Genomic DNA, 27,762 nt, shown 5'->3' on the forward strand with positions numbered 1-27,762 from the left:
AAAGACAATTTAAGCCCAAGTGAATCCTGCAGTCATGATGCCTGGGGGAGGATGTAGGTGTCCTGGTTCAAACAGAGTGTGATGCTCCCTGACAAGCAGCTATAAATCTTCAGAAAGGATGTAACTGGTTAACTTGAGCTGTCTGTTGAGATCCACCATGAAAGCGTTCTCCTCTAACAAATGACTGCACTTTATTAGTAAATGAGCATCACAAATTCACACATCATGCATTTATGCCCTCTCCCTAATGTAAATACTTATAAATACCAGCATTATGCTGACTGGAGCGTTTCTCAAGGAGGATTTCCCCAGCCTGGAAGCTTACAAACAGGCTCGGCAATGTGTGTAACCTGTCTTGCCTCTGCACGCAACGGCCTCGGCAAAACAACCTCCCTATCTGCCCGCCAGAAATGTGGCACCCGCCAACGCTCCTCCCGCAGCAATTTTTTCAGAGGGCGGAGGAAAACGTCGAGCTGTCAGACCTCAACCTGCTCTTCGGGTGCCGGCCGTGCACTCACGTAGGGCCACCTCATTCCTCTATAAGCCACGGTCTTAAACACAGACAGGCGGCCCTGGCAGGGTTTTATGGGCGCAGCACCCTGCGTTGCTGCTGGAAGGGTGCGCAGGCTCCCTCCGGCACCTGCGGCCGAAGGCGTGACTTGGCGGCAGGTAAACGCCTGTAACCATAGCCCCACTCTTGCAGGGGAATTGGAGCCAGCGCCGCCGGCAGCAGGTGACACCGTCCCGGTGGCCCCCGGGGCGCTTCCCACCGCTGCGCAGCGAAGATGGTAGAAGGAGGTTTCACCAAACTCTTCCAGAAAAGGTCGTTTTTCCGTTTCACGCAGAATTATCAGCCCCTCGGAGACGGCGAGCCGGAAAAGGAGGTGAGGATGGGCTATGCCTCTTGCCTGGACCTGCTGAAATAGTTTGTGTAATTGGGGTTAATTCTGTCTACTTTGTCTGCTTTGTCCCACTGGTAACTTGATATTGCTGCTGCTGTGCTCTTCTCTCTCCGCACTGAATTGTTCCCTGTAAAACAGAGGATGAGGTTAATGATGTTTGCCAGGCAGCGGGGTGAGATGGGGATTCTGGTTTCTACGCAATACTCCCAGGATGTATAGCCCAGGCCAAAGTCCTGGCCAGAAACGTTGTTCTTTGCACTGAGGAGGTTCAAAATGAACAAAACACGCGGCAGAGTGACTGCCGTGCAGCCCGTGGGCGCTGCGTGAGGTTCCCTGGTGTGCTTGCACAGAACGCAAATGCTGTCTCAGCAGAAAGGTGAATGAAGAGTGAGGCTGAACCCTGTCCCTGGGGTACCCCCTGCCACCGGTGCCGGCTGTGGGGGGGTGGGCTGGTTTCTATGCAATACTCCCAGGACGTATAGCCCAGGACAAAGTCCTGGCCAGAAACGTTGTTCTGAACAAAACACGCGGCAGAGCGACTGCCGTGCAGCCCGTGGGCGCTGCGTGAGGTTCCCTGGTGTGCTTGCACAGAACGCAAATGCTGTCTCAGCAGAAAGGTGAATGAAGAGTGAGGCTGAACCCTGTCCCTGGGGTACCCCCTGCCACCGGTGCCGGCTGTGGGTGGATGGGCTGTGACCCCTGTCTGTTCTGTGACAGCAGTCATTAGTGGTAATGAATGTCTGAGGAGAGCTTTAGCTCAGATCTCCAGAGTCCACTTCAAATTAATGCTTTCTTTTCTTGAAAAATGCCTGCGTATGAACATTGGTTCCCCCCCCGCCTCTCTTCACTATCTCTCCTTGGCACAGACAGACCAAAGAGTGGCCAGTGGTGGTTTAGGTGTCACATTTGCTGTTCTCCTTGGGTTTTTCGCCACAAAACCTTCAGGTCTGGGATTATTTTAATATCACATTTGCTCAGAACAGGGATTTCCATTGCTTGGGCTCCATTTTTTTCTCCCACATGACACATTGGTTGGATGCCCTCCCATCCCAACAAGCACCATCCACATACTTTGCGATATCCCTGTTCTTTTCCGTGACCATCTGACTGAAGTCTTTTCTCAGATATTGTTTCAGCTAATCCTTTACTTTCTTCTGAGTCTCATCTTTCCCATATGGGGGTTGGTCAGTGCTACAGGGAGAAGAAAATAAGACATTGAGCTCTTACCCCATGCACCACGCAGTGTGTTGTGTGATGCTGCTCTGCACTACTCATCGCTCAAAATCCCAGGAAATGGAGATCTTGCTGAGGTTACAGAACGTGTCTGCAATCTCGCTTTGATGAGAAGCTGAGATTTATGATTGTCCGTAGGCAGGAGGCCACCAGCAATTAGTCTGGCTTGTTCTTCGGCTGTACCAGTTCTGTTATGCCAAAATAAATGATGATGCATATTTACTTCCAGATATAAAACCTCCTTGAATTGTAGCTCTAGTCCATGCAGTGTCGTGCATTTATAACAGGACAGGGAAGGGGCCAGTGCTTTGGGTGCAAGCGTAGAAGGTGTGCAGCAAGGAGAAATGACAACAGAAACCTGATAATTCAAGAATGTATTCTCAGGTTGTGATTTAGGCTGCTAAATGACTCATTTTTCCTCTAAGGACGGTAATTTGCTGCTTTATGTTATCATAGTTGTAGAGCAGTTCCAACCTTACAGATCTTAAGTATTTTTGTCAAAGGGTCTTAAAGATGTGCGTCCGAGTGATCTGATGGGACTCAAGCCAGGATAAATACAGAAATGTTGGGTTATGAAGGAAAAGTCCTGGTGCTGGTAACTACAAGGCGATGGGCAGCTCAGCGGTTCTGGCGATGGTGTTATCTGGAGGGAGCACAACAGTTAAATTCCACATCAAAGCACAAGCACAGCCTGTGTCTGGACTCTGCCGTATACGGTTTCAGCTCTTTTTCTACAATGGCCCATTCACAATCACAGGGAATTTTTGTGGTCCCGATTTGCAGTTTGTAAGGCCTGTGTGTTTCCTGCGGAAGGATGAAGAGCATCTGAAGATTTTTCTTCCGAGCATCCGTGTGTGTGTGTGTGTGTGTGTGTGTGTACATGCACATGTATGAGCACACATACCTGCATGTGTGTGTCTGAAAGTGAGAGCACCCCCATCACACCCAGTGCACCCAATAGATCCAAGGAAACATTTCCTGAGGGGCTGCAGTCTTCTGCTCCCAATAGTTTTTAACCTGATGAGATGAATAGACAAAGTGAGGCTTTCTGCTTAATGTTTTGAAGTGCTTCTTGTTAGGCTAAAAAACCCAGCCCACTTTAGAGCAGATTACGATATATCAGCTCGTCCAAAGTAATCGAAACCAGGGGAAAGAAATATGCAAAACCTCAGTAAAGGCAGAGGTGGGGGGGAAGTCCCGAGAACCGATCTTTTGGGCTATTTGCCAGAGTATACAGAAATGGCTTTGTGCTCTGCAGAAAGCCCCACGCTTTCTTCCTTCCCGCATGGGCCGCTCGGCGCCACAGCCGATGGATTATTTCAGGGTGAGGGATGCGAAGGCAGGGCTGCAGGTACTGGCAGTGCTGGGTGTGCTCTGAGGTTTGCTGGGACTGGCTCCCGGCCACCACCAGCTGCTCCTTACAGCCTCCAATGTCTCCTGATCTTCCAAAGAAATAGATAAACTAGTAATTTTTTATGTTTGGTTTTTGGTTTTTTTTTTAATTCTCCCTGCCCTGCTGGAATGAGTTGCGCACTTCTAGTGCTTGAGTTATGCCTAAAGGGTAAAGGTTAAAAATGTAAATGGATTAGGGCTGATAGTCAACATCTGTTTTACAGGGTAAATAGAAAAGAAAGTGATGCTCAATGAGAAGTTAGGTTATGAAAACGCTTGCTCAGGGCAGTGCCTGGTGCCCTACGGACATGGGGGGGATGTGTTTAGGGCCTCACTTTGCAGCAGAGGAGTGAGATGTGTTTCCAACCTGTGCATCACTGGAGCTCTTCATCTGTTAGAAAAAGCTGTGCCACTTATGTCTAGGAGAAATCACTTACAAGTGTAAGCTAATCAGTGCAAATTAACTCATCCCAATAAAGCTGTTCATTTCACAACAGCCCCCAGCTGTAAGGAGCTTGGAGCTGCCAGCGTTTCTATCGATCCACAGCATTGGCTGCGTACGGCTTGGGCATGTCTGTGTGCTTTTGTAATTAATTTCCTCCACACCTTTATTGAAGGCAAATATTAATGATAGAGCTGGGCCTTGGCTTCCCCCGCTGGGGCACTGGAGGCATGCTACCCTCATGTCTGGGTCTCATCTCATCCTTTAGCTCCTTTAATTAAAGTTTAAACTCCTTTGAGGCAAGGCTGTGCCTCGATACCTGCATGTGCCATCAGCAGCACGCAGGAGAAACTGCGTTAATCAAATCAGGACAGTAATGAAGGCAAGGTGTGTTTCTATATGTGACAGCCCTGTCTTTTCTTCCCAACAAGTCCTTCCATCTCCTTAGATGTACGGGTGGCCTTTGGACTTGCAATATCTGGGTGTCAGCAAAGTTACAGTGAGCTGATGAATTTACACAAGCAGGAGTAAATCATCAATTTTAAACACAGAAGGTCCTTTCTAGGGATGTTTGTTCAGGAAATGGAGAAATAAGGATATCATCTAGTGCTAATACATATCAAAACAGTGGAGAAATACTGCAGCTTCTTTGGGCAAAACACAGTCACCAGCACGGGGGAAACAGAAGTGGGGAAATTATTTGAAATCTTGGGCAGATTGCTGGGGTTTTGGAAAGGCATTGTTGTTCCTGGGGCAAAAAGGCTTCTAAATAGGCAGACCAAGGGGTCACAGGAAACTCTTTTGCATTTCCACTGGAGGTTGGTGTTGGTATCTCACATGTCAGTGGCCATGCTGCGGGTCAGCAAACAGCCAAATGCCGCTTCAGGCACCTCTGAAACCTTCCAAACTCTTGCTTGGGTGCTGACGAGCTGGACCTGAACGTTCCCCCCAGCAAACACCCCTGGGTGCTGGTAGCAGGGAGCCAGTGCCAAATTCCTCCCACCCCGCTGCTGGGCTGAGCACCACACTCTCTCGGGATCCCTCTCATAATGAACATGTGCTCTTGTGTTTTATGAATGAAAGCAGATGGGAACAGCTTTTCCTGTCCCTTGGGAAGGGTGAGATTTCTCCCTGTTTGTACTTACCCTGCAAGAGCAGTCACAGCACCTTCGATGAGCGCCTGGCTGGGATTTCAGGGGATGCTGCTGCTCTGGAGGGAGCATTTTGGAAAAGGAGATGGAGGATGTCAAGAGGGAAGAGAGGTCGGGGTGCTGAGCCCCTGGGTGCTGGGAGCTCTGGGCAGCCTGGATGGGGCAGGATGGGTTTGTCCTTCTTGGAGGAGTTTGCAGAGCTCATGGTGGAGGAAAACAGCCGTGGAGATGGGAGAGACTTCTGCTTTCTGCAGCTGGCTCAGCAATTTTTCTAGCTTGTGTTTGCTGTTCATTTGTTATGTCTTTAACAAGGGAAAACAGGGTTTTTTCCTTGCTCTGAGCATTGTGTGCAGTGGGCTGTGAGACACTGGCATGAAAAAACATTCATCTCAGGCAGGAGGCCCGCAAACAGTGGAGCCTGGCATGCATTTCTGACCACAGTGGTGGCGTGGGTTTTTGGTAATCTGGCTCCTAATAGCCTGTCGTTCGACTACAAGAATGTGCGGCTGGCTTTGACGCTGTAAGAAAGATTAATTAGTGAATATTGTAAACTGCTGCTATTTAGGAAGTGTTTTAGCTAACTGGGAAGTCACACAGTTGGCAAGGCGAGGAGGGGAGGGAATGGGATGAAGGGATGAAGCAAAGAGATGCTTTTGTGAACTGTGCTCATGCCTAATGATTGCTTTATCTCCTTTCCTCAGGTCCATGAGGAGTGTGAGCTGAAAATCATTGAGCAGGAGAAGGAGGTGACAGTTCTGCCCCCGAAAGATGCGTGTAAATGCCAGAAAGAAGACTTGGCAAAAGCTTTAAACGTAAGGGTTTTACAGGTCTTCGTGCACGTAGCAATGCAGTCTGTGCAAGCTGAGTCTGTGGAGAGACTGAGCAGCAAAGTTGGTCTTTGCTTTCATCTGCAAACTGCGGGAGTGCCCAATGCCTCTGCCTTTACACGGGATGAAGCCTCGTGCTGGCCATGTTTGAGGGTCAGCATTGGGCCTCTGTGCTTCGCTTTCACAGAATCACAGAATCCCAGAACATTAGGGATTGGAAGGGACCTCAAAAGCTCATCCAGTCCAATCCCCCTGCCGGAGCAGGAACACCCAGATGAGGTTACACAGGAAGGCGTCCAGGCGGGTTTTGAATGTCTGCAGAGAAGGAGACTCCACACCCTCTCTGGGCAGCCTGTTCCAGTGCTCTGTCACCCTCACTGAGAAGAAGTTTCTTCTCCAATTTCAGTGGAACCTCCTGTGTTCCAGTTTGTGTCCGTTACCCCTTGTCCTATCATTGTTTGTCACCGAGCAGAGCCTGGCTCCATCCTCGTGACACTCACCCTTTAAATATTTATAAACATGAATGAGGTTTCCCCTCAGTCTCCTCTTCTGCAAACTAAAGAGCCCCAGCTCCCTCAGCCGCTCCTCAGAAGGGAGATGCTCCACTCCCTTGATCATCTTTGTAGCCCTACGCTGGACTCTCTCCAGCAGTTCCTGTCCTTCTTGAACTGAGGGGCCCAGAACTGGATGCAATATTCCAGATGTGGTCTCACCAGGGCAGAGTAGAGGGGGAGGAGAACCTCTCTGCCCTACAACCACCCCCCTCCTGATACACCCCAGGATGGCATTGGCCTTCTTGGCCACAAGGGCACAGTGCTGGGAAGGATTTCACTGACGTGAGCGGCTCTGTGAGACCACGATGGGTGTAATCCTCACCAATATTTTGGTGTCTGGATTTGCTATTTTCCTTTAATCCAGGCAAAACGTATCTTACTTCTTCTCCATTTCTTCTCTCTGAGTTTAGTCAGGATATTTTAATTTTTTCCTTTAAATATACAGTGAAACAAAAAGAATCAACTTTTTTCTACCTCTCTCTATTTTAAATTTCTAATTTGTCATCTTTCATGTGGTTTCTTACTCGTGGAAGTTGTTGTGCATGTGGGGTTTTTTTGTTTATTTTTTAATTAACTTGTGCTTACTTTATGGTTTTCTGTGATGGTCGAGGGTAAAGTTTTACTTTAACAAAACTAAATACCTGAATAGAAAAACAATTAGTAGATTTATGTTTTTTGGGGGGAGCCTGTACTGGGTATGGAGCAGAGCTATGCATTTTGCCTGGAGAAAGAGCAGTTACAGAACTCTGTATAACTGAGCCATGAACATCTTGCCCAGTCCTACTTACAGGTTTGTAACATGACTTTGCCTTAAGAAGTTTTCTGTAACTATTCTACAATATGTAATGTTGGCTTTTGTTTGTTGTAGTAGTATTTTTTTCTTTTTATTTTCCCTCTAGGTTGATCTACAAACTGGACTCTCCGAGTTTTCTGTGCTCCAGCGCAGGTTAAAACATGGCTGGAATGAGTTTTCTGTAGAGAATACAGAGCCAATATGGAAGAAATATTTAGACCAGGTAAGGATTTCTGCATGGATTCTCATTTCCTGGCAAAAACCCCTTGCTATGTTGGCCTGAGTGTGTCTCTACATTGAAATATTCGGGATTTCTGCTTCCATGGATTCAGCCTCGGAACAGGGTGTGCTCTGGGTACAGAAACTGTCTGTTCCCCTGGGAAAGCCATTGTGAAATTCAGACGCGGGGTCATTTACTGTGAAGATAAGATCTTAAAATAAAAATAAACCCTTTTCTCTCCACACAGCCCACAAATCAAAAGCCATAGATCAGTGACCTGATTTCTGGAGCATATTTATTCCCTTTAAGGCAAGTGATAAAATCAGGAATGGTTTGAGGAAAGGCAGTAGTAGCTGAAAGCCACTCTGATTTCAGTTACCTGGTGAAGGAGAGCCCTAAACCTCCAGCAAAAGCAAAGGCAGTTGTAGAGCTCAGGTGAGCATTAGTGTCTCCCTTAGCAATACATCAGTAGTGGATGCATTAATACACCATGCCATGCGTGGTGAAGATCCACAGCTTCAAACCAGCTGCCCTCAAAAAGCCAGGCAGAGGTGGGATTTGCTATCTTGTTTTTTCCCCAGCTGAGTTATCCCTGAGAATTGCTTTCATTAACCTGGTCTCATCAGTATTTAATGCATCTTTCACCTCTCTTTTAGAGCTTTGAACCAAACAAGAAGGGTCTTCTTTTTTGTTAATTATTTTCAACCAGTTTCACCAACTTTGTTCTTGGCTGGCTGGATCATGAAGATTTTAGGCCCAGTCTAAAGAGAAATGAAGGGACTTTCACCTTTGGCTTCAGCAAGGAATAAATATGAAACCTTGGCTTTCCTACCATGCATCGCCACATATCTGTTACCCAAAATAGGCTCTCTGGTCTTTGCCTCATTTAAGTCCCTTTTATCAATTACCACCTTAGCTAATCGGAGCTGTAACTTTCTCAGGTAGGAGAAAGGTCCTGAGAAATCTGTTTAGAAGTGAGGATCTGGCTCCCGCAGCCCCATGTGCAGCGCAGAATTTAGCAGATTAATTAAAGAAGAAAACGAGAAAGAGGATTTTTGGTTTCAAATTCTAATCCAACAATAAAGCTTTTGTTTGTACCTATCGTGCCTCCAAGGAGCTTTTGGTGTCAGCCCTGCTCTGTATGTCTGCAAGGGCGAGCCTTGCCTGTGTGAGCAGGGGAAAAGCAGGGAAAGGGAAACTTAAGTCTTTTGGTGTGAGCCTCTGCCTTGTCCTGCTGTCCCTGTCACCATCTGTCCCCTGTCACTGTCTGTCCCCCTGTATGGATACAGGATCTGGCTTCAGCCCAACACCAGGTGCTGCCCCAGCTCTGTCTGGGCAGAATCACAGAATCACACAGAATGGCTCGGTTGGAAAAGCCCTCTGAGATCATCACGTCCAACCGCTCCTGTCTAACCCCTAAACCATATCCTTAAGTACCTCGTCTACCCGCTCTTTAAATACATCCAGGGATGGTGACTCCACCACCTCCCTGGGCAGCCTGTTCCAGCTTCTGACCACCCTCTCAGTAAAGAACTTCCTCCTTAGCTCTAACCTGAACCTCCCTTGGCACAGCTTGGTGCCGTTTCCCCTTGTTCTATCCCCCATCACCTGGGAGAAGAGCCCAGCACCCACCTCTCTACAAGCTCCCTTGAGGCAGTTGTAGGTGGTGATGAGGTCTCCCCTCAGCCTTCTCTTCTCCAGGCTAAACAACCCTAGTGTGAGCAAGGAGGGTCTCTGCAGCAAACCCACGTGTCCCATCCTTTCTGAAGAGGTCTGAGGCCAGCTCAGCTTTGGCAGTGCCATATTTAACTTTACATCACAATTTGATTTTTTTCAGTTTAAAAACCCCCTCATTCTCTTGTTGCTGGCTTCCGCTTTAGTAAGCGTCATCACGAAAGAATACGAGGACGCCGCGAGCATTGCCATGGTAGGTGGTACCTTTCCCGCACCCCAACTCCTCGCTTGCTGAAGCTGGTGTCCCACACCTGTAATGTCTCTCTGTTTGCAGGCGGTGCTCATCGTGGTCACCGTGGCCTTCATCCAGGTATGTCAGCCGGAGCTCAACTCCATGGCCGGGGGTCTCATGAGCAAGCCCGCTGGTGTAACTTGGCTTTCTCCTCCTTTCTTGTTTAAAAGGAATATCGCTCGGAGAAATCTCTGGAAGAACTTAACAAGCTGGTGCCCCCCGAGTGCAACTGGTGAGGCATGGCTGGTGCGGTGGGTTTTGGCAGGCTTTGGGTTATGATAGGTGCAGAAGATACCTTTAGGTTGTCATGCACGTAATGAGAACGCTGTGTCTGGAGGGGTGGCACCCTGTGGGAGTGCAGCCGTAAGGATATGAAATAACTCTGGATTTTAGAGTAGGCACCCAGAGGAACTGAATAAATGCTGAGAAATGCCCAGAAATGTCCCGCTTTGCACCCTGCATAAGAGTCCCTGCAGCCTCTTTTATGTCGATGAGTGCTCGGGCAGGAAAAACCTCACTTGCGTATTTTTTTGGCTTTAGGGTAGTTTTGCCCCCGGGAGATTGGCACAAAATGGCTTAGAAGCAGAGGTGCACATGGGCTGGGTTTCCTCGCCCACACCTGCCTGTTGCTGTATGTCCGTGCTGGGATGGTAAAACCAACCACGTGTTTCGGTGCAGATGGGTCACATGTGAGCACAGTCACACCACGGCCCGTGGAGCAGTTGTGGAGTGGATCACATACCACTTCCCTGACAGCTTTGATGCTGGGTGTCAGCACTTTACGTTACAGGAAACACTTTTCCTATTTGTGTCTTTGCAAATCAGGTCTGTCGTGGCCAACATAAATAAGCTGCGAGGCTCGGAGAAACCTTGCACTGCAAAAGCAGTGTGGGGTTTTCTTCTGGTCCGAAGTCCACCCAGATTTGGATCTTATAAATGCCACTGGTTGTTCTTTGTTTATTTATCATGACACCATAAGCATCTAACCACTTGGAAGGCTGTACTTTTAATATAATATTGAAATGCCAGCAGTAATTATAGCTTTAAAGTCTTTTTAGGTTAGAGAAGCTGCATTTCATTATTTAAAGTGTGAGCCATGGGAAAGCACATCATCTTGTCACTCCTACCCACTGTATAAGTACTGTCTAAGTCACTTATTGCTGAAATGCAAGTCTTCCATAACTTGCCCATCTGTTTATGTATTAAATCTGAGCCTGAACTGAACATAATCATCTCTCCTCATCGTTATGAAGATTTTATTTTCTTATTTACATTGGAAGCTCCTTGGGGCAGGGCTCTTGCTTTCTTGCCAGTCACATTGCCAAGCCTGCAGAAGGAAGAAAAACCTCACAGCCTGGTTTCCTTTCTTCTTTTTCCATTTGCCCAATGTAGCCTCAGGGAAGGAAAACTGCAGCATCTTCTAGCACGGGAGCTTGTGCCTGGAGATATCATATACCTGTCTGTTGGCGACAGGGTTCCTGCAGACCTCAGGCTGATAGAGGTAAATCCAGCCGCACGTACAAGAGCTTGTTTCAGAAATGTCTAGTCTTAACAGTGCCAGAAACGTGCCTTTTAACTTAGGTTACAGATCTGCTGGTGGATGAATCCAGTTTTACTGGAGAAGCTGAGCCTTGCAACAAGACTGACGGTGTCTTGCTGGAAGCTGGAGACATAACCACGCTGAGCAATGTTGTTTTCATGGGGACCCTGGTGCGATACGGGAAGGGAAAAGTGAGTCCTGTCAGTCTTGATCATTTCCTCAGCATTAGTTACGAAATCTCTAGGGTTTTTTTCATCTCTTCCTCTCTTTTTTTCCTTCTTCTCAGGGAGTAGTTATTGGGACGGGTGAAAATTCGCAGTTTGGAGAAGTGTTCAAAATGATGCAAGCTGAAGAGGTAAAGAGGTCTCTGTGTCTCTGGAAATGGTGGATGTTGTGGATGGAAGTCTGAGAGGAGGAGCAGTCCCAGGAGTTAATGCACTGAGTTCACTTCTCTTTTTGCTACATAATGCCTGCTTGACTGAGGGACATCAAAAAAAAGAAGGTTATAAGCAGGATTTAGGCTTCTAAATCCAAACTTGTGATGCTCAGCTTGTGTCTATCTTTGTAGTCACCCAGACATCATGGTTTCTTCTCTTCCCCTCACCCCTTTCCACTATGTATATAAAATTTTACTTCTATATGTGCCACATTTTCACGGGGCAGAGCTCTGAGCTAGCACAGATGAGAGTCTAGGAACTGGTTAACTCTTGATCTGTTAATGCAAGAAATGAGAGCAAAGCAGAAGTAGACACTTCTGGGTAGTGTGTGTGCAAAGCCTCTGGGAGTGGGATAAAAAGTCTGGGACCCCATCTCTGTCCCACAGACTTTGCACACACATTATCCAGTTCTGGATTCAGTTGCTAAGGTCCTTTTCCGATTTAGCCCTTAGTCTGTCTCTACCTTGCCTCTCTAAGCTAGAATTGAATATAATTCCTGTTTTTCTCCCAGTTTTTGCCTGTCTTGAGTGCATTGAGACAGAGACTCCCTGCGGGACAGTCTGTGCCCAGCAGACCCTGTTGGGGTTTGGGGTGGGTAAGCACTGGGGTGTACTGGGGAGCTGTAGGGGCCGCAGTAATGATAACCAGAACTGTGTGGGTCAGTCATTCTAGGCTGACCATCATCATCTCATCTCACAGAAAAGTTAAATAAAGCTATTCTCTAATGTTTCCAGACTCCCAAAACACCTCTCCAGAAAAGCATGGACAGACTGGGGAAGCAACTCACTCTTTTCTCCTTTGGCATAATCGGTGAGTTGGATGCAATACTCATACCTGCACAGTCAGCTGTGCTCCAGGAGCACTTTTTTCAAGCCCTTTTTATAATGAGTTACGTGAACTTTGGGAGTTCAAGCAGAGATACCTTGAAAGGAGAGATTTGTGAGCCTCATTGCATGCTCAGTTCTCTAACAACAGCTACAGGAGGTTGGAGATTTAGGAATTTCTTAGTTTTCTAATGAGATGGTTTTCCCCCCCCAGGTTTAATAATGCTCATTGGCTGGTTACAAGGGAAGCGTCTCCTCAGCATGTTCACCATTGGAGTTAGGTGAGGACGTTTCTCTTTGCTTTCTAATGAAACGTGCCCCAGTGAATTCCCTGCTCAAATCAATGGACGTTTCACAAAAAAAAGAACTTGAGTAAGTCCCTTCAGAAATACAGATTGATCTTGCACTGGTGAAATTATTGTGAGATTTATGACAGAGTTTACTAGGGAAAAAACCAAGTTCGAGGGTTTATTTAATTCTGGCAATCAGCATTTTGGAAATCTTCACTGGCTTTTCCACCTCATCCTGCTGTGAATGTCCTTTCCTATCTGTACTATGAATTTAGTGGGAGTGTAGCAACAGCAAATATTAGCCTTTGCTGTTCTTACTGGATTTACGTCTCAAGATAGGAATGCGCATTTTGTGCAGCATAAAAAGCGTGCACAACCTCTTAATCAAACATAATAAACCGTGTGGTTTTAGTGGTACCCATAAAACCTGTTGGTTGGTGTTGTCATGGCTCTAAAATCAATTCTTAAAAAAAAATAGAAAGTTTTCTATGGAAATAAAAAGAAAACCAAAGATGAGGAGACAACAGAGATTGCAAACTGGCTTGGTGCCCTTGCGGCCAAGAAGGCCAATGGCATCCTGGAGGGTATCAGAAGGGCTGTGGTTGTAGGGCAGAGAGGTTCTCCTTCCCCTCTGCTCTGCCCTGGTGAGACCTCATCTGGAATATTTTGTCCAGTTCTGGGCCCTCAGCTCAAGAAGGACAGGAACTGCTTGAAAGACTCCAGCAGAGCCACAGAGATGCTGGAGGGAGTGGAGCATCTCCCTTCTGAGGAGCGGCTGAGGGAGCTGGGGCTCTTGAGCTTGGAGCAGAGGAGACTGAGGGGAGACCTCATTCATGGGGATCCATTTGGAAAGGGCGAGTGTCAGGAGGAAGGAGCCAGGCTCTGCTCTGGGATGTCCAATGCCAGGACAAGGGGCAATGGTCCCAAGCTGGAGCACAGGAGGTTCAAGCTGAAGATGAGGACAAACTTTGTGAGTGTGAGGGTGGCAGAGCATGGCCCAGGCTGCCCAGAGAGGTTGTGGAGTCTCCTTCTCTGCAGACATTCAAAACCCGCCTGGACGCCTTCCTGTGTGACCTGGTCTGGGTGACCCTGCTCTGGCAGGGGTTGCACTGGGGGAGCTTTCAAGGTCTCTTCCAACTCCTAAGATTCTGTGATTGCTGTCTCCTGGGGTGATGTGGTGGCAAAGGAAAGTGGTTAAGCCTGAGTTTTGGAGAGCAGCCTCTGGTTTTGAAAGTCCTCCTTGATTACTCTTTGCACATCCCTAGAAGTGTTCAGAGTCACCCAAGGAATAGCTAAAGGGCAAATACAGACTGTCTGGATTTTTCTGGTGTATCAGGTGTTGCAGGTTTTGATGCTGCTCCAATTCGGTGTGCACAGTATGGGCACATCTGGAGGGTCCTTCTGTCCCACCATAGCTTGTATCCACATGCAGGAGAGGAGATGAGGAGCTGCGTGTGGCCAGGAGCCAGCAGCTAATGTGTGAGCTGTGATGCCAAGGAATATTCAACTTCATGCTCAGAAAGTTAAACAAATGAAATGAAATCCAACCTCTAAATCCCTGCTTAGCCAGAAATTAATGCTCTTTGGCAATGTAAAGAAGAAAAGTAATTGCTCTGTCAAAATCATCCAGAAAAAGGTTGAAGGATTGGATAAATATTCTGCTTTTGTATTTACAGTGTGCCAGGAGTCCCAGTGGTTAGCATTGCATGCTCCCATTCAGATATGCACGTATGAGAGGAAAAATCACTCCATGGAAGTGCCCATTGGATGTGTTTTGGTTGGTACTTGTAGCTTGACCTCTATGCTGAAGCTGCTGTGTCTCTGCTGTCCCCAGCCTGGCGGTGGCTGCCATCCCCGAGGGCCTTCCCATCGTGGTCACCGTGACGCTGGTGCTGGGCGTTCTCCGGATGGCCAAGAAAAGGGTGATTGTCAAGAAGCTGCCCATAGTGGAAACCTTAGGTAAGGCTGCAAAGGGGCCGCACAGTTTGGTCATCTGCCAGGCTTCAAAATCTGAACTGAATGGCAATGGGCTGGCCAAGTGAGCCTTGGTCTGATTTTAAAAATATCCATTTGGAATGTGCTTACTGGGCCAGAGCAACCCACTCAGATATATTTTCTACCCTGTGTTTCTCACCCTTCTCCCTTATTTTAATAATTTTCACACAGGCAGGTGCTAGGAATGGTGCAACCCAACCCGTGGCATTGGCCCATGGGGAGCAGAGCCCCTCTGCACACACACATATGCCCTGCTTGGGTTGAAAGACTTGGTTTCCTCTTCCTCCCCATTCAATGGAATCATCCTGCAGGTCCATCCTGTCCACTTGTTCAGTGTCTGGCTAGAAAACCTTGCAGCCCCTCGAGCCAAGCCTGGTGGCATAAACAAAACCAGTTATCCTTCCTTAGTGTGTGTGGCCATCTCCTGGATATCCAAAGTCATAGAAAACAGACACAGGGAGGACCTTGTGCAGGTGTCCAGCCCATCCTCACAACTGCAGGGCAGAGTGAACTGCAAGGAAATAATTCTTCCACCTTATCTTCACATTGGCCCTTATTCCCAGCCACTGTGTTCCAGGCCTTGCTGCTCTGACCTTGGTCAGGATGGCAGCTACAGGAAGGAGAAGACACGTGTGTTTACTACCACCCATTAAAAAGCATGCTGAATGCCAAGCCTGACCCCTGCAGTTCCAAATATCTCTGCACGGCCAGATTCTTCAGCTAAAAATCTGTCTTCTTTGGAAATGCTACTATTGTTTGAACTGCCCTTGTTTGTTCTGCAGTTAAGGAATCTTATCACCCTTATTTTCTTTTATCTGCCCTGGCCCAGGACATCTGAAACAACCTTATCTCATCAAGAATTTCGTTCTGGTAGGGCTGTACCCAAATAGGTGTAACTGCCAGGTGCCTGGGTGCCCTTCCAGACTGTCTAAGCACAGCAAAAGCTGTGCTCTCCCCCATGTTAATTGTGCTGTGTCTGTTAAACTTCTGAAAAGGAGAAAAATAATCCGTCCTCTTTATCTAATCCTTTAATTATCTGTAATTAAAAATGACCCTGCTAACTCACTCCTTGGCTTTATTGGGCTGTAAATGGGCCCTGGAAGAAATGTGCTTTATTGGAGCAGGGTTGTCACAGAGCAGAGCTTGAGGGGGCAGCTTCTGCTCTTTGCTGTGGATTTTTGGGTTTTTTTTTTTGTAACAGTGTTTAACCCATCCAGTCTCACAGTCCCTTGGTGAGGCAGGGAAGGGCTGTTATTCCTGATTTAGAGAAGCAAGCAAGGGTTAAATGGCCCATCTGAGGAAGCATGTGGCTGAGTGGGGATTTGATCCGTCTTCAGAATATAACAGCTGCTCTGTTGTGTGATACTGCAGCTCAGAAACGGTGATCAGCTCCCTGGAGATTAATGCCTGCTCTGATTGCCCACCATATGATGCTCAAGACAATGCAGCCCTCTTCAGATGTCTCCTACCACATCACATGTCCAAATTATGTGCATGATACGGTGACGTGCACTCAAATCCTTTCCTTACAACACCCTGCTGGGAAACTCCTCCATTTCTTGGTGTTTTCTCCCTTTTCTCACTGGTGCAGTTTGAGTAACCATAGGGAAACACGTTCTCCCTCTTCTGGGGCCCTGCATCTCACTGTTCAGTTGCATTATTTATTAATTCTGATTAAAAACTTTCCTGATCAGGTTGCTGCAATGTCATCTGCTCGGACAAGACGGGCACTCTGACAGCCAACGAGATGACAGTGACTCAGCTGGTGACCTCGGACGGGTTCCAGGCAGAGGTATGGATCAGGCACTAATACAGATTTTCCTGTTCAAGTTCAGCAGAGCTCATTTGCTTTTGGTTCAATCCGGCCCAGACGAGTGTTGCTGATTCAATCCCAAAACAAGTGGGTTCTTGCACATCACTGATCCCATTAAAGAGGAGGGAATTTTCGGTGCTGGAGGCAGGCAGAGGTGAGGCTGAGGGTACAAAAGCTGCTCAGATACCACAAACAAAGATGTTCGTTGGCATTAACTTCTGTTCTCTGCAATTATGGTAAATATTGAAATCTGCCGCTGACCCTTGTGGGCCCATCTTCTGTAGGGATATTTATTATACAACTGACCCGATCCTTCAATTTGATTCATTTGCCTGCATGCAAAGTGGGTGAAAGATGCAGGCATGCAAAATGTAAGGCAATGGAGACACAGGCCAGTGGTCAGTATGGTAAAACCAGTGAACCCACTGCTGCCAAAGGGCTGGATCCCTTGGCTGAGCTGCAAGAGACTTCTGAACTCATAGCAGAGGAGTTCTGCATAAGACAAGCTGATGCTTTTGTTCCTATACAGCTGAGGTTATATTATAATGTCATTATTTGCAGCTTTACCTGTTAGCATTGCTTTGAGCTAGAAAGAGTCATCCCAGCCTGCCTTCCAAATCAGAACTTTGCTCAGGTGCACCCGATGTACACGGATGCAGCGTAGTCCTGCCTGGCACTGGGGAATTTGCTTTTCCTGTCTCTCCCTTCCTCAGGTCAGTGGGGTGGGCTACAATGGAGAAGGACATGTTCATCTTCTGCCTTCAAAGGAGATTCTGAAAGAATTTTCCAATGTCTCAGTTGGGAAACTAGTGGAGGTAAGTATAGGTTATGATCCAGCTTGTCCTATTTATGTTCAGTTTTCAGCACAGATCACTTTGGGTTATGAGTGTGGGGGAAAGGCACTTTTGTAACTCTAAGATGAACTGTCTTGCTGGAACATGGAAAGGCTCTGAGTAATTGTGATCTAATACGTGAAGCTTATGGATGAGAAGTGGCAATCATAATGCAAGTAAAGAGAGGTCAGGGTCATCAGCTTAAAGTGTCAACGAGATTTTGGATCAAAATACAGTCGTGGCAGAAGAGAGACCAATTAATTTTACCACAGTCAGGTTTTTAATGTGGACAGATTCTAGACTTGAGCTAGCTGCATGGTTAATACATAAATGTACTGAGATGGTCTCTGGGTTTCATGTTAGCGTTAAATAAAATCTTGCACATGTAGGCTAAGGTGGAATTTTTGGGTAGTGACACGATTGGAGCTGGCATCTCAAACGGACGTTAGGTTTTATTCTATCTGCACTGCACGTTAGAAGCAATCCTAGGAGAGACTTAGTTTTCATTTTCGTGATTTATCAAGCTAGTTAGATATATACCATGTTTTGCTTGATGTTAATTTATCCAAAATGTATCATTTTACAAAAATGCTACCGGATCCTATGGATTAAGTGGATTTGGAAAGCACAAAAACTGATCTCAAGAGATGCTGCTATGGGGAACGGCTCATCTTTAGGGATGAGGCTGCTTTCATTTTCCAGTCTCTCATTATTTCATTTGAAGAGATGAAAAAGCTATGAATTTAGTTATGACAAAAATAAATCACATAAATATGTCCCTTTTTTCTAGGCTGGCTGTGTAGTCAATAATGCCATTATCAGGAAAAACAGTGTGATGGGACAGCCCACGGAAGGAGCTCTCATTGCCCTTGCAATGAAGGTAAGGTTGTTAACATTTAAAATTTTTCAGGAATTAAACAAACAAACAGAAGAACTGGAATTGTTTGGTCTGAGAGCAGCGATCAGACTTCTTTACAGTCCCCAGACTGCTTTTAGGTTTTCCTTGTCTCTTCTCCACAAGGTCACAGATGTACACATCTCCCATGTACACCTCTTATCACGGACAAACACCTTCCCTGAGTTTCTGTGTTCACAGCAGTACTTGTGTTGTTTGGTAAAACAACATCTTTTATTTTTAAATGAATATTGCATTCATGCCCTTAGGCAGAGGGCTCTAAAATGCCTCAAGGTATCATCTAATTAACATTATGCAGCCCATGGTCCACAGACCTCATGTGGGCTGTAAAGCACAGGAGGTGCCTGATGAAATGATGCACCTGCAAGCATCTGTTCTTACCTCTGATTTTTAAAGCTTCTAATTCTAACAGTGAAACCATGGTTGGTTGTTTGTTTTTGTAAAACAATGTCATTTTATTTCCCTAAACGCTAAATTAAAGTCTTCCTTCTGCTCCGCCGTTCATTGTCCAAGCCATAGCAGAATGTGAGGGAGGTTGTGTCTTCTATTTTTATTTTATTTCATTTTATTTTTTAGTTTGGGAGCTCAGGGAGAGACTGGCAGCTTCTTCTGATCACCACCACTGCACCTAGAGCACCGTGCATGCTGCTAAAGCAGGCGTGTGTTGATTTGAACTGTCGCACTTCAGAGCTGAAGGGTCTTCTTGTGTTGCATTGCTTTCTGAGTCGAACTCATCAGGAAATAATTTGAACCACATCCACAATTGACCATTCAGTTATTTGCAGTTTTCCTTTTTCTTCCAAGTAGGATGGCTGGGAAATAACCAAAGTTGTTATTGTATAGGTTTAGGGGAAGGATTTGAGCATCCTTTGACCCAAAGTCCCACTGAGACAGCAGTGCAGCTCCCTACTTGCAAAAGTCAGCAGGGATCAAGCTCCAAATTCAGGTTTAATTTATCCCATATCAGGGACCTAAAGGAAAATACGGGTTTGAAACACGAGTTTTTCTCTCTCCATGCTTTCTCTTAAGCTCTGTGGTATGTGACTGCCTGGAAGTACGTGATCAACAGGCAATGCTTGTAATATCAAAAATATAACCAAGCTTTGGCATTGTTCAGCATCGCAGTGCTCTTTTTCTTTCACTTTACTTTAGATGGAATTAGCTGACATTAAAGATATTTATGTAAGAAAGAAGGAAATCCCGTTTAGCTCTGAACAGAAGTGGATGGCTGTGAAATGCATGCTGAAAAATCAGGTAAAGCAAACAGCCCTGTTGGCTGGTTTCGTGTTTCTAATTGTGCACCCCGACAATGAGCGTGAAATGATATCTCTTTAGCAAACAGAGATTTCAGAAGTTAACTATGTCAGGAGAAAAACTGAACAGACCTCAAAATTCCCAACTTGGGTGTAATTTTAGCTTGTAAAGCTGTGTTGGAATGGGAGAAGAGAATACTTTTATTATGGTGGTTTGAGCAGGAAAACAAAAGCTGTTCAGAGATAACTGACAGGGGGAGAGAGATACGATGTTTGGAAGAAAATGTTGGCCATTTACTGGCTCAAGGAGCTCGTTTTGGCTGGTTTTATATCTCGTTTAAAAACTCACCGATCTTTTCATCACCATTCTGTCTGTGACAGCTGAAAAATGGCTGGAGTAAATATAGCACATCCTCTCAATAATGCATGCACCTGAGCATTTTACAGAACAGGTAAAAGAGCAGAGAAAAGATATTTTCTACCTAGACTGTAAAGCCTTATGCATTTTCAGTATTTTTAAAACGTGCCATTTTCTTTTCTTTTTTCTCATTAAAGTATATTATCTCCTTACTTTAAAGGATCAGGAAGATATTTACTTTATGAAAGGAGCATTTGAAGAAGTTATTCAATACTGCACTCTGTACAACAGCGGTGGTATCTCCTTATCTCTTACACCCCAGCAGAAAGCCTTCTACCAGCAGGAAGAAAAGCGAATGGGCTCCTCAGGCCTACGGGGTCAGTCGTTTTATCTGTGTCCGTTACAGGTTATCATGCCCTAAGACTTTTTGGCTCTGTTTTGGTCAGGATGGACAGAGGCTTAATCCTCAGCATCACTTGCACGATCTCTTCACGATACTTGTGAGAGTTTGCCCAGCAGACTCTTAGTGCTGCTTGGTGCTTGCTTTCCACTAATGTTTTTTGCTGCTGTGTTTAAATTAGTGAGATAGAAAGAGGCTGAAAACAGGCACTGGAAGCAATGAATGTTTTTCTTCCATGGAGCACTGCGATTGCCTGGGATACAGCCTGAATGTTGCACTGAAAAGCTTCGCGCTGAAGAGCTGCTCTGCCAAGTTTGCCTTTCAGAGAAGCTGTTTCAAGAGCAACAAAAAGCAACTTTGAAAAGGATTCAGAACATGCATTTGGGCACCGAGATTTCTGTTTGAAGCTTGGTTCAATTCTTTATTAGGACCAAATCTCCTTTTGATCCTGACTGCATGCCAGTGCACAGTTTTTATTCGTATGTCATTTCCTCCATCACTCGAAGCATCCTTTCGGAAACGCCTTAGACTTCCACAAAATAACAGACACCATCTCTTGTGCGTGTTCCCAGGGTGTACGTAGATAAGAGCAAGCCTCGGCAGTGAGGTCTGAAGATGGGATAGTTAATGTACATATTCTCCATCCCCGTGTCTTGTGGTTAGTAACTCATGGACGGAGCTTGCTTTACAACATCTGAATCATCTGCTGTTGGGAATGGCAAAGTGCGGTTCTGAAGAGAAGCGATTAACTCAGGCAGCTGCTGCGAGCTTGTGATTCAGTCATCAAAGCAGCACTGCCATGAACGCCTGGCAAAATATCCCCGGGTGATTTAAGAAAGATTGAATTAGATGGTTAGGCACCAAGAACAGAAGCTAAATGTTCAGAGCCTTGGTGTTTACACGATGGAAGCTTCACTGGTTTAACTTAATTTACATTGCGCATTTTTAGGTATTTTTTCCTGAAGTTTGTTTTTACAGGAGCACTGTTGTTTAACACAGCAGTTCAGTAGTGTCTGCTCCAGCATTGCACTGTCCCAGTTTAATCCATCTGCACCTAGGGAAGACTTAGCTTTGAATTAGGAAGAAATAGATCCTAGGAGAAACATGTGAAACAGAAATGTTCTGATTGAGAAAAACTGGTATTATTTGAGTGGACCAACTTTTCTGTCTATTTAAGATCTGAATATAATGGCTAATGATCTGCTTTTAATGAGTTTTTTTGCTGGAAAACTGGCTATTTAATCTCTCCTCTAAATGCTCGTATGAATGTAGGGAAGTACTTTATTAATAATACAGTCTTGTCTTCTTCTCTGTTTCTAGTGCTTGCTTTGGCTTCTGGTCCAGAACTTGGCAAACTGACATTTTTAGGTCTGGTTGGAATAATTGATCCCCCGAGGGCTGGAGTGAGAGAAGCCGTTCAAGTCCTTCTTGAGTCCGGTGTATCGGTGAAGATGATAACTGGAGATGCCTTGGAAACTGCTGTGGCTATAGGTAACAAACTGAGCTTCCTTCCTCTGGGTCTGTAACTCTGTCTGTCAGATCAGTCAAGTGTTAGATCGCTTCATAATCAACTTTATCATTCTTTCTATGTGTGCAATAGAGGTTTTAAATGCCACTGAGTTCTTGCTTCTTCCCTGAAACAAATCATATTAAAAGTAGTAATAGAGCAGCTATGAACTATGGGCCAAATTCTAGTAACTTAATTCCACTATTTTAGCACCAGAAATGGCAAAATCTCAGTGTAAGACCCTTAAATGAGACAGATGGCATTGCTGGGACTATAGCTGTGTTTCCCATTTTTGCATTTTGCCATTAGAAATACACAGAGCAAGTAGCAGAGCAGAGAGGGATGGGTTTAGTATCAGCTCCAGCTGCGGGTATGGTGCTGCCTCCAATACTCCACTGAGTCCTGGTGAGACGGCATCTGGAATATTGTGTCCAGTTCTGGGCCCCTCAGTTCAAGAAGGACAGGAACTGCTGGAGAGAGTCCAGCGCAGGGCTACAAAGATGATCAAGGGAGCGGAGCATCTCCCTTCTGAGGAGCGGCTGAGGGAGCTGGGGCTCTTTAGTTTGCAGAAGAGGAGACTGAGGGGAGACCTCATTCATGGTTATAAATATTTAAAGGGTGAGTGTCACGAGGATGGAGCCAGGCTCTTCTCGGTGACAAACAATGATAGGACAAGGGGTAACGGACACAAACTGGAACACAGGAGGTTCCACTTCAATTGGAGAAGAAACTTCTTCTCAGTGAGGGTGACAGAGCCCTGGCCCAGGCTGCCCAGAGAGGTTGTGGAGTCTCCTTCTCTGCAGACATTCAAAACCCGCCTGGACGCCTTCCTGTGTAACCTCATCTGGGTGTTCCTGCTCCGGCAGGGGGATTGGACTGCGTGAGCTTTGGAGGTCCCTTCCAATCCCTAACGGTCTGGGATTCTGTGATTCTGTGTGAGGCAGGACAGGGCGACCAGCCCAGCTTGGAGCCAGAGCTGCGTGCCCTGTCAGATGCCCCAGGTGCAGAAATATTCCCCAGCAAATTCTTTAATTGCTGCCTCTGTTCTCTGAGTCAGGAAATAGCTGACTTTTTCCAGAGCTGATGAGCAGATCTCATTTTGGGCTTTTCTTTGCAGGACAGAATATTGGTCTCTGCAATGGGAAGCTGAAAGCCATGTCTGGGGAAGAGCTGGACCAACTGGCAGAGGCAGAGCTGTCATCCACTGTCAAAAATGTAATGGTTTTGTTTACACAAAACAAGGCTTGGCTCCATTTCCAATAGCGTCCATTTAATACCACGTTGTATTTTTTGTTTTTCAGGTTTCCATTTTCTTCAGAACAAGTCCAAAGCACAAACTAAAAATCATAAAGGTACAAAAGCCTTCAAATGCATTGTATGCCTCACAAAAACAGAGTGTAGAGGGTGCCTCTCAGTTCTCTAGACCAGCTGGTCTTCCAAGGCAGGATCAGCTCATGCTAAGGGCCCATAAAACCCAAGCTGGAGCATTGGCACTATTTACACTGAAGGCATTAGCATTTCTTTTGCAGATCTGGCCTGGGTTATTTGAAAGACACTAGTGAGATATCAGCGAGCATATAATAACAGGGAAATGATTTCTGAGGGCTTTACCTCCCTCTGCTAACTTCTGCTGAAGTTATGAGATACTCTGTACTCCTGAAAATTCAGTCTCTTAATTCTTAGTTTGAGTTCTGTCCTCAGTGGGCTCCTGATCTGCTTTACCCTCAGAGTCACAGAGCACTTCTGCTCTTTCTATATGACAGGCATATTTTGTGACTGCCAACAGCACTTACCTATCTTCTCTTGGCTTCAGAGCCTCTCGTCTCTCCACTCTCGCAGGCTTTGCAGAGGGCTGGTGCTGTCGTGTCCATGACAGGAGATGGTGTCAACGACGCTGTAGCCCTTAAATCTGCCGATATTGGGATTGCAATGGGACAAGCTGGTACGGACGTCAGCAAAGAGGCTGCCAACATGATTCTTGTGGACGATGACTTCTCAACAGTAATGTAGGTTTAGTGACTTTCTTACTGTCAGACAGTTTCTTACCTCAGACACTTTCTGGCTATCCATTGCAATGAGTGTGTTGAGTGACTGGCCCTGGAAATAAGGCAAGGCACAGGACATGGAAGCCAATGAGCAGTAAGTGCAGATACCTCGTGTGGGTCTGACTCCTTTTCAGTTGCATACACAGCAATGACTTTTTTGCTTCAAGTGGTGATGACAAAGTCATCTTTCATCTGAAAGCCCTGGTTTCGCATTGCTGTACCTATCTGGGGATTGGAAAGTGCCTAGAGGTCTGGGTAGATCCTAGCTTGTGCTCTCTGCCTCACCCAGGAAGCTCAGAGGAAAGACATCATTTGCAATGCTCTCTTGGCTCATAACAGCAGAGAGAGTAGGTAGACTGGAGTGATGATACAAATAGGTCCTGTGCCTGCTTTATGGACCAAGACCTGGCCATATAAAACAGGCTTTTCACATCTATTATTCCTGATAAAGTCATTTTCACTGAGAAGCTGCACTGATGTCTTCCTCAAGCTGGAGTCTGAACTTCAGCTGAAGTAAGTGCTAGGGAAGGCAACTTATCTTTTATGTGTTACAGGGAGCTCAGTGTCAAATAGCGTGAATGCAAGTTGTTTAATAAATGCTCCTCTCCCTTCCAGGAATGCAATAGAAGAGGGAAAGGGGATATTTTACAACATAAAAAATTTTGTCCGGTTCCAGTTGAGCACGTAAGTTTGTTTGCTTCAGTTCCAGTGAAAAGCACCTTTGGGGTGAGGCCGTGCAGAATAACGTTCTGTGCTTTGCAGGAGCATTTCAGCTTTGAGCCTAATTACTCTGTCAACAGTGCTCAACCTACCAAATCCACTGAACGCTATGCAGATCTTATGGATCAACATCATCATGGATGGGCCTCCAGCACAGAGGTATGGAAGAGTCAAATGAGCAAAATATTCTTGGTTTTAATGTCTGATTTTGGCTTAGGAACAGAAGCTGTCATGATTTCTTATCAATGCACCAATCACTTAGCGGTTAGGTAAGACAAGTTGTACTTTTGCTCCCTCCTGGTCCCTCCAAAAGCATTTATTTCAGGCTTACTTGAGGTTTTATGTATTTCTGTTTTATGGTGGAACCGCGTAACTGTTCCATGTTTTACTGCAAATGCTCTGGTGTCCTGAGTGCATCACCTGCTCATAGCCCTGCAGGTCTGACTGGCAAGGGAATACTGGGTACACATGGGGGTATATGCCCCAAAATCACAAAATTACAACTACTGATAATTTCAATTACTAATTCCATGAAGTGGAAGAGATGTTGCCCACAATCTCACAGCTGGCTCTCCCTCTGGGATGGGATACTGGTATGAGGCACTATCGTGGTGTAACATATCATTTTAGCAGCTCATTTTGCAGAAAAGACCTTTGATGAAGGTGTCTCAGACAAATCTGGGGCAACTCTGCCAGAATACTGCTCTCTCTCTTGTTGTACTTGAAAGAATTTCATCCTCCAGATCCATCCTGTTTTATCAACAGTACCATTTTGGGGTGATCCACGTTAACAAAACGTGTCCCTCTCTTCTCTTTGAGGCAGTTTGGGAGTTGAACCCGTTGATAGGGATACTATCAAACAGCCACCCCGATGTATCACGGACACTATACTCAGCAAATCATTGATCCTGAAAATCTTCATGTCAGCTATCATCATCATCAGTGGAACGCTCTTTGTCTTCTGGAAAGAGGTGAGGAAAGTCTGCAATTGCATTGTGTTTTCATCAGGGCGGAGAACAAAGTGCAAGGCAATTTCTGCAGTACACGTGAAGGACTTTCTGAAATGCATCCAGTGCAGAGGGATCAGTGTGGGCAGAGGGTTAAGGAACTGAGGTCAGCTCCTAGGTCTGCTCCTGCCTTCCTGTGTTGCCTCTAATTTGGAGTTTCCCATCTAGAATGTGAAAACTATTACTTGATATGGTATCGATGCACCTCTCGCCTTCCATCTAAGTAGAAAACGCCAAGTAAGTACTGTGGGATGCTGTTAGTAAATAGTGACTGTTACTGTAATAGTTTAAGTAACTTCATTTAGAATATTCCACATCAGTTTAGGAATTTAAAACATGGTTGATAAGATCATGAACTCAACAATTAACAGAGAGATGAATGCTATCTGCAATGGTTAGAACGATTTAGTCCTTTGTTTTACTACCCTTCAGATTGACTGGGGTCATGAAAGGGAATATTTAGTTTATCTGTTGATCGACCTATTTTTGTCCTGATTTTTTACGTGTGCTTTCAGAATCCAAAAGGTGGCATCACTCCTCGAACCACGACCATGACTTTTACCTGTTTTGTGTTTTTTGACCTCTTCAATGCCCTGACGTGCCGCTCTCAGGTGAGATCGCTCTGTCAGCAAGAACTTCTTGTCTCAAAACACCAAGCTAAGCATTAGAATACTGGTATATTTTTGCATAGGAAGGGGTTTTTAATGTCATTTAAAGCAAGACAAATTGTATCATCTTTATTTATAAAGTTATCTACCGTAGTTCAACTGCAACTACATTTTCAACTGTGTAGCTCTGCCTAAGTTAGCGTTCATGTAACTTCAAAAAGCAATGGAGTTTACATGAAGAGAAGCAGTGTGACATCTGAGTACCAGCCAGAGATTGGGAAATGTTACTTTTCTTTTCTTTTTTCCCTTCTCTAGACAAAGCTGATATTTGAAATAGGCTTTTTTCGAAACCGCATGTTCTTGTATTCAGTGCTTGGGTCGTTTTTGGGGCAGCTGGCTGTCATATACGTCCCACCATTACAAAAGATCTTCCAGACAGAGAAATTAGGAGTGCTAGGTAAGTTGCCAAATAAATACTGCGGTTTTTCATTAAAGCTACTTTAAAAAGTGGGAGAGATTGCCAAATGCTTACATGATAGCTCCCAGCAGATTGCTGGGGAATCAATCGACAGCTCCTGTACCTATACACATAGCTATACACCAATAGGAGTATTTAATGATATTATCCCAGCCTAGGTTTTCCATTTTGATTTACTGCATGCAAATGCAGACATGCCAGGATTTTCCATGAGTTCCGTGTCATGATATTTCTCTACGTAACCCGGGATCATTACGCAGTCAATCCATCTTGAAAAAGCCGGGTGAACATTTCCCAGCCGAAACGCAACGTGTACGTTACCATTTGAATCAGTCTAAGCAAGCTCTACCGTACCACATTGCACTGTATCTATATTAGGCGTGGTAAAGTAGGGTTCAAGCATCCCAAATAATTCACGTAGAGGTCACCACGCATCACGTGGGCCACACCAAGTGACTGCATGGGTATTCCTCATCTAGCACGGTCACGTCTCTATTTCTACAGCTAGCAAAAGCATTGCTAGGAGTTACATCTGTGGAGCTACACAGCACAGATACCTGCTGCAGGAAGGCCCTGAACTGGGGATTCCTGCCCCACACAAAGCCCAGCTGTGCACTGTGGCCACCTCCGCTCTGTTTCCCCTCTGCAGACCTGCTGTTCCTCACCGGGCTGGCTTCCTCTGTTTTCGTTGTGTCCGAGCTCGTCAAACTCTGTGAAAAACGCTGCTGCCAACCGAAGATGACAAAGGGATGTCATAACTGATGCAAACGTCCCCTGAAGGTACATTTGGAAGGGGGCTGTGATGCTGGGTAATTCAAATGCAGCATTTTGTGACGCCGCACATCCTTCCTGAAGGTACCCAAGTGAATCCGTACCACCAGTCCCACTCCACGCTCTACCTGAGCTGTTTGAGCTGTCTACAGAAACCTCCGGAGCGGCTCCTGTTTTAAACCAAGATCAGGTATATTTTTATAACATTGATCTGTATACATCATGAATGCTGTGATAGGCCCAGACGAAACAACAGTTTCACACCTGTACAGAAAAAATCTGTTGTGCATAAACCGAAATTTTATTTATTTTAAATCAAAATGATTTTTTATTAATAAAATCTACATTTCAAAATGTTACACATAAGTATCTGAATGAAACTCTTCATTTAGACCTGTCTTTTTATATTCAAGCAGAAGAATGGAAATGTGCCTTCACTAGCACCACTTCTCCTATGGGAATCGAGTGGACTATCAGCAAGTTTGCT

General features: G+C 45.6%; 1 protein-coding gene across 1 annotated transcript; it reads left to right on the plus strand.

Moving 5' to 3' along the window:
* Positions 1 to 785: 785 nt before the first annotated feature.
* On the plus strand, positions 786 to 27,266 carry ATP2C2 (ATPase, Ca++ transporting, type 2C, member 2). The gene is made up of 27 exons (XM_010185846.1): positions 786 to 884; positions 5,822 to 5,932; positions 7,401 to 7,517; positions 9,352 to 9,441; positions 9,523 to 9,558; positions 9,651 to 9,712; positions 10,873 to 10,981; positions 11,062 to 11,211; positions 11,307 to 11,375; positions 12,192 to 12,267; positions 12,496 to 12,562; positions 14,406 to 14,530; positions 16,261 to 16,358; positions 17,093 to 17,194; positions 18,003 to 18,092; positions 19,281 to 19,382; positions 19,960 to 20,116; positions 21,460 to 21,630; positions 22,764 to 22,861; positions 22,948 to 22,998; positions 23,486 to 23,652; positions 24,307 to 24,375; positions 24,454 to 24,570; positions 25,235 to 25,382; positions 25,934 to 26,029; positions 26,342 to 26,483; positions 27,154 to 27,266. Exons 1-27 carry the CDS (start codon positions 786 to 788, stop codon positions 27,264 to 27,266), a joined length of 2,832 nt encoding a protein of 943 aa, XP_010184148.1.
* The last annotated feature ends 496 nt before the right edge of the window (positions 27,267 to 27,762 follow it).

Source organism: Mesitornis unicolor, unplaced genomic scaffold (genome assembly GCF_000695765.1).
Source record: "Mesitornis unicolor isolate BGI_N332 unplaced genomic scaffold, ASM69576v1 scaffold7656, whole genome shotgun sequence".
NCBI lineage: Eukaryota > Metazoa > Chordata > Aves > Mesitornithiformes > Mesitornithidae > Mesitornis > Mesitornis unicolor.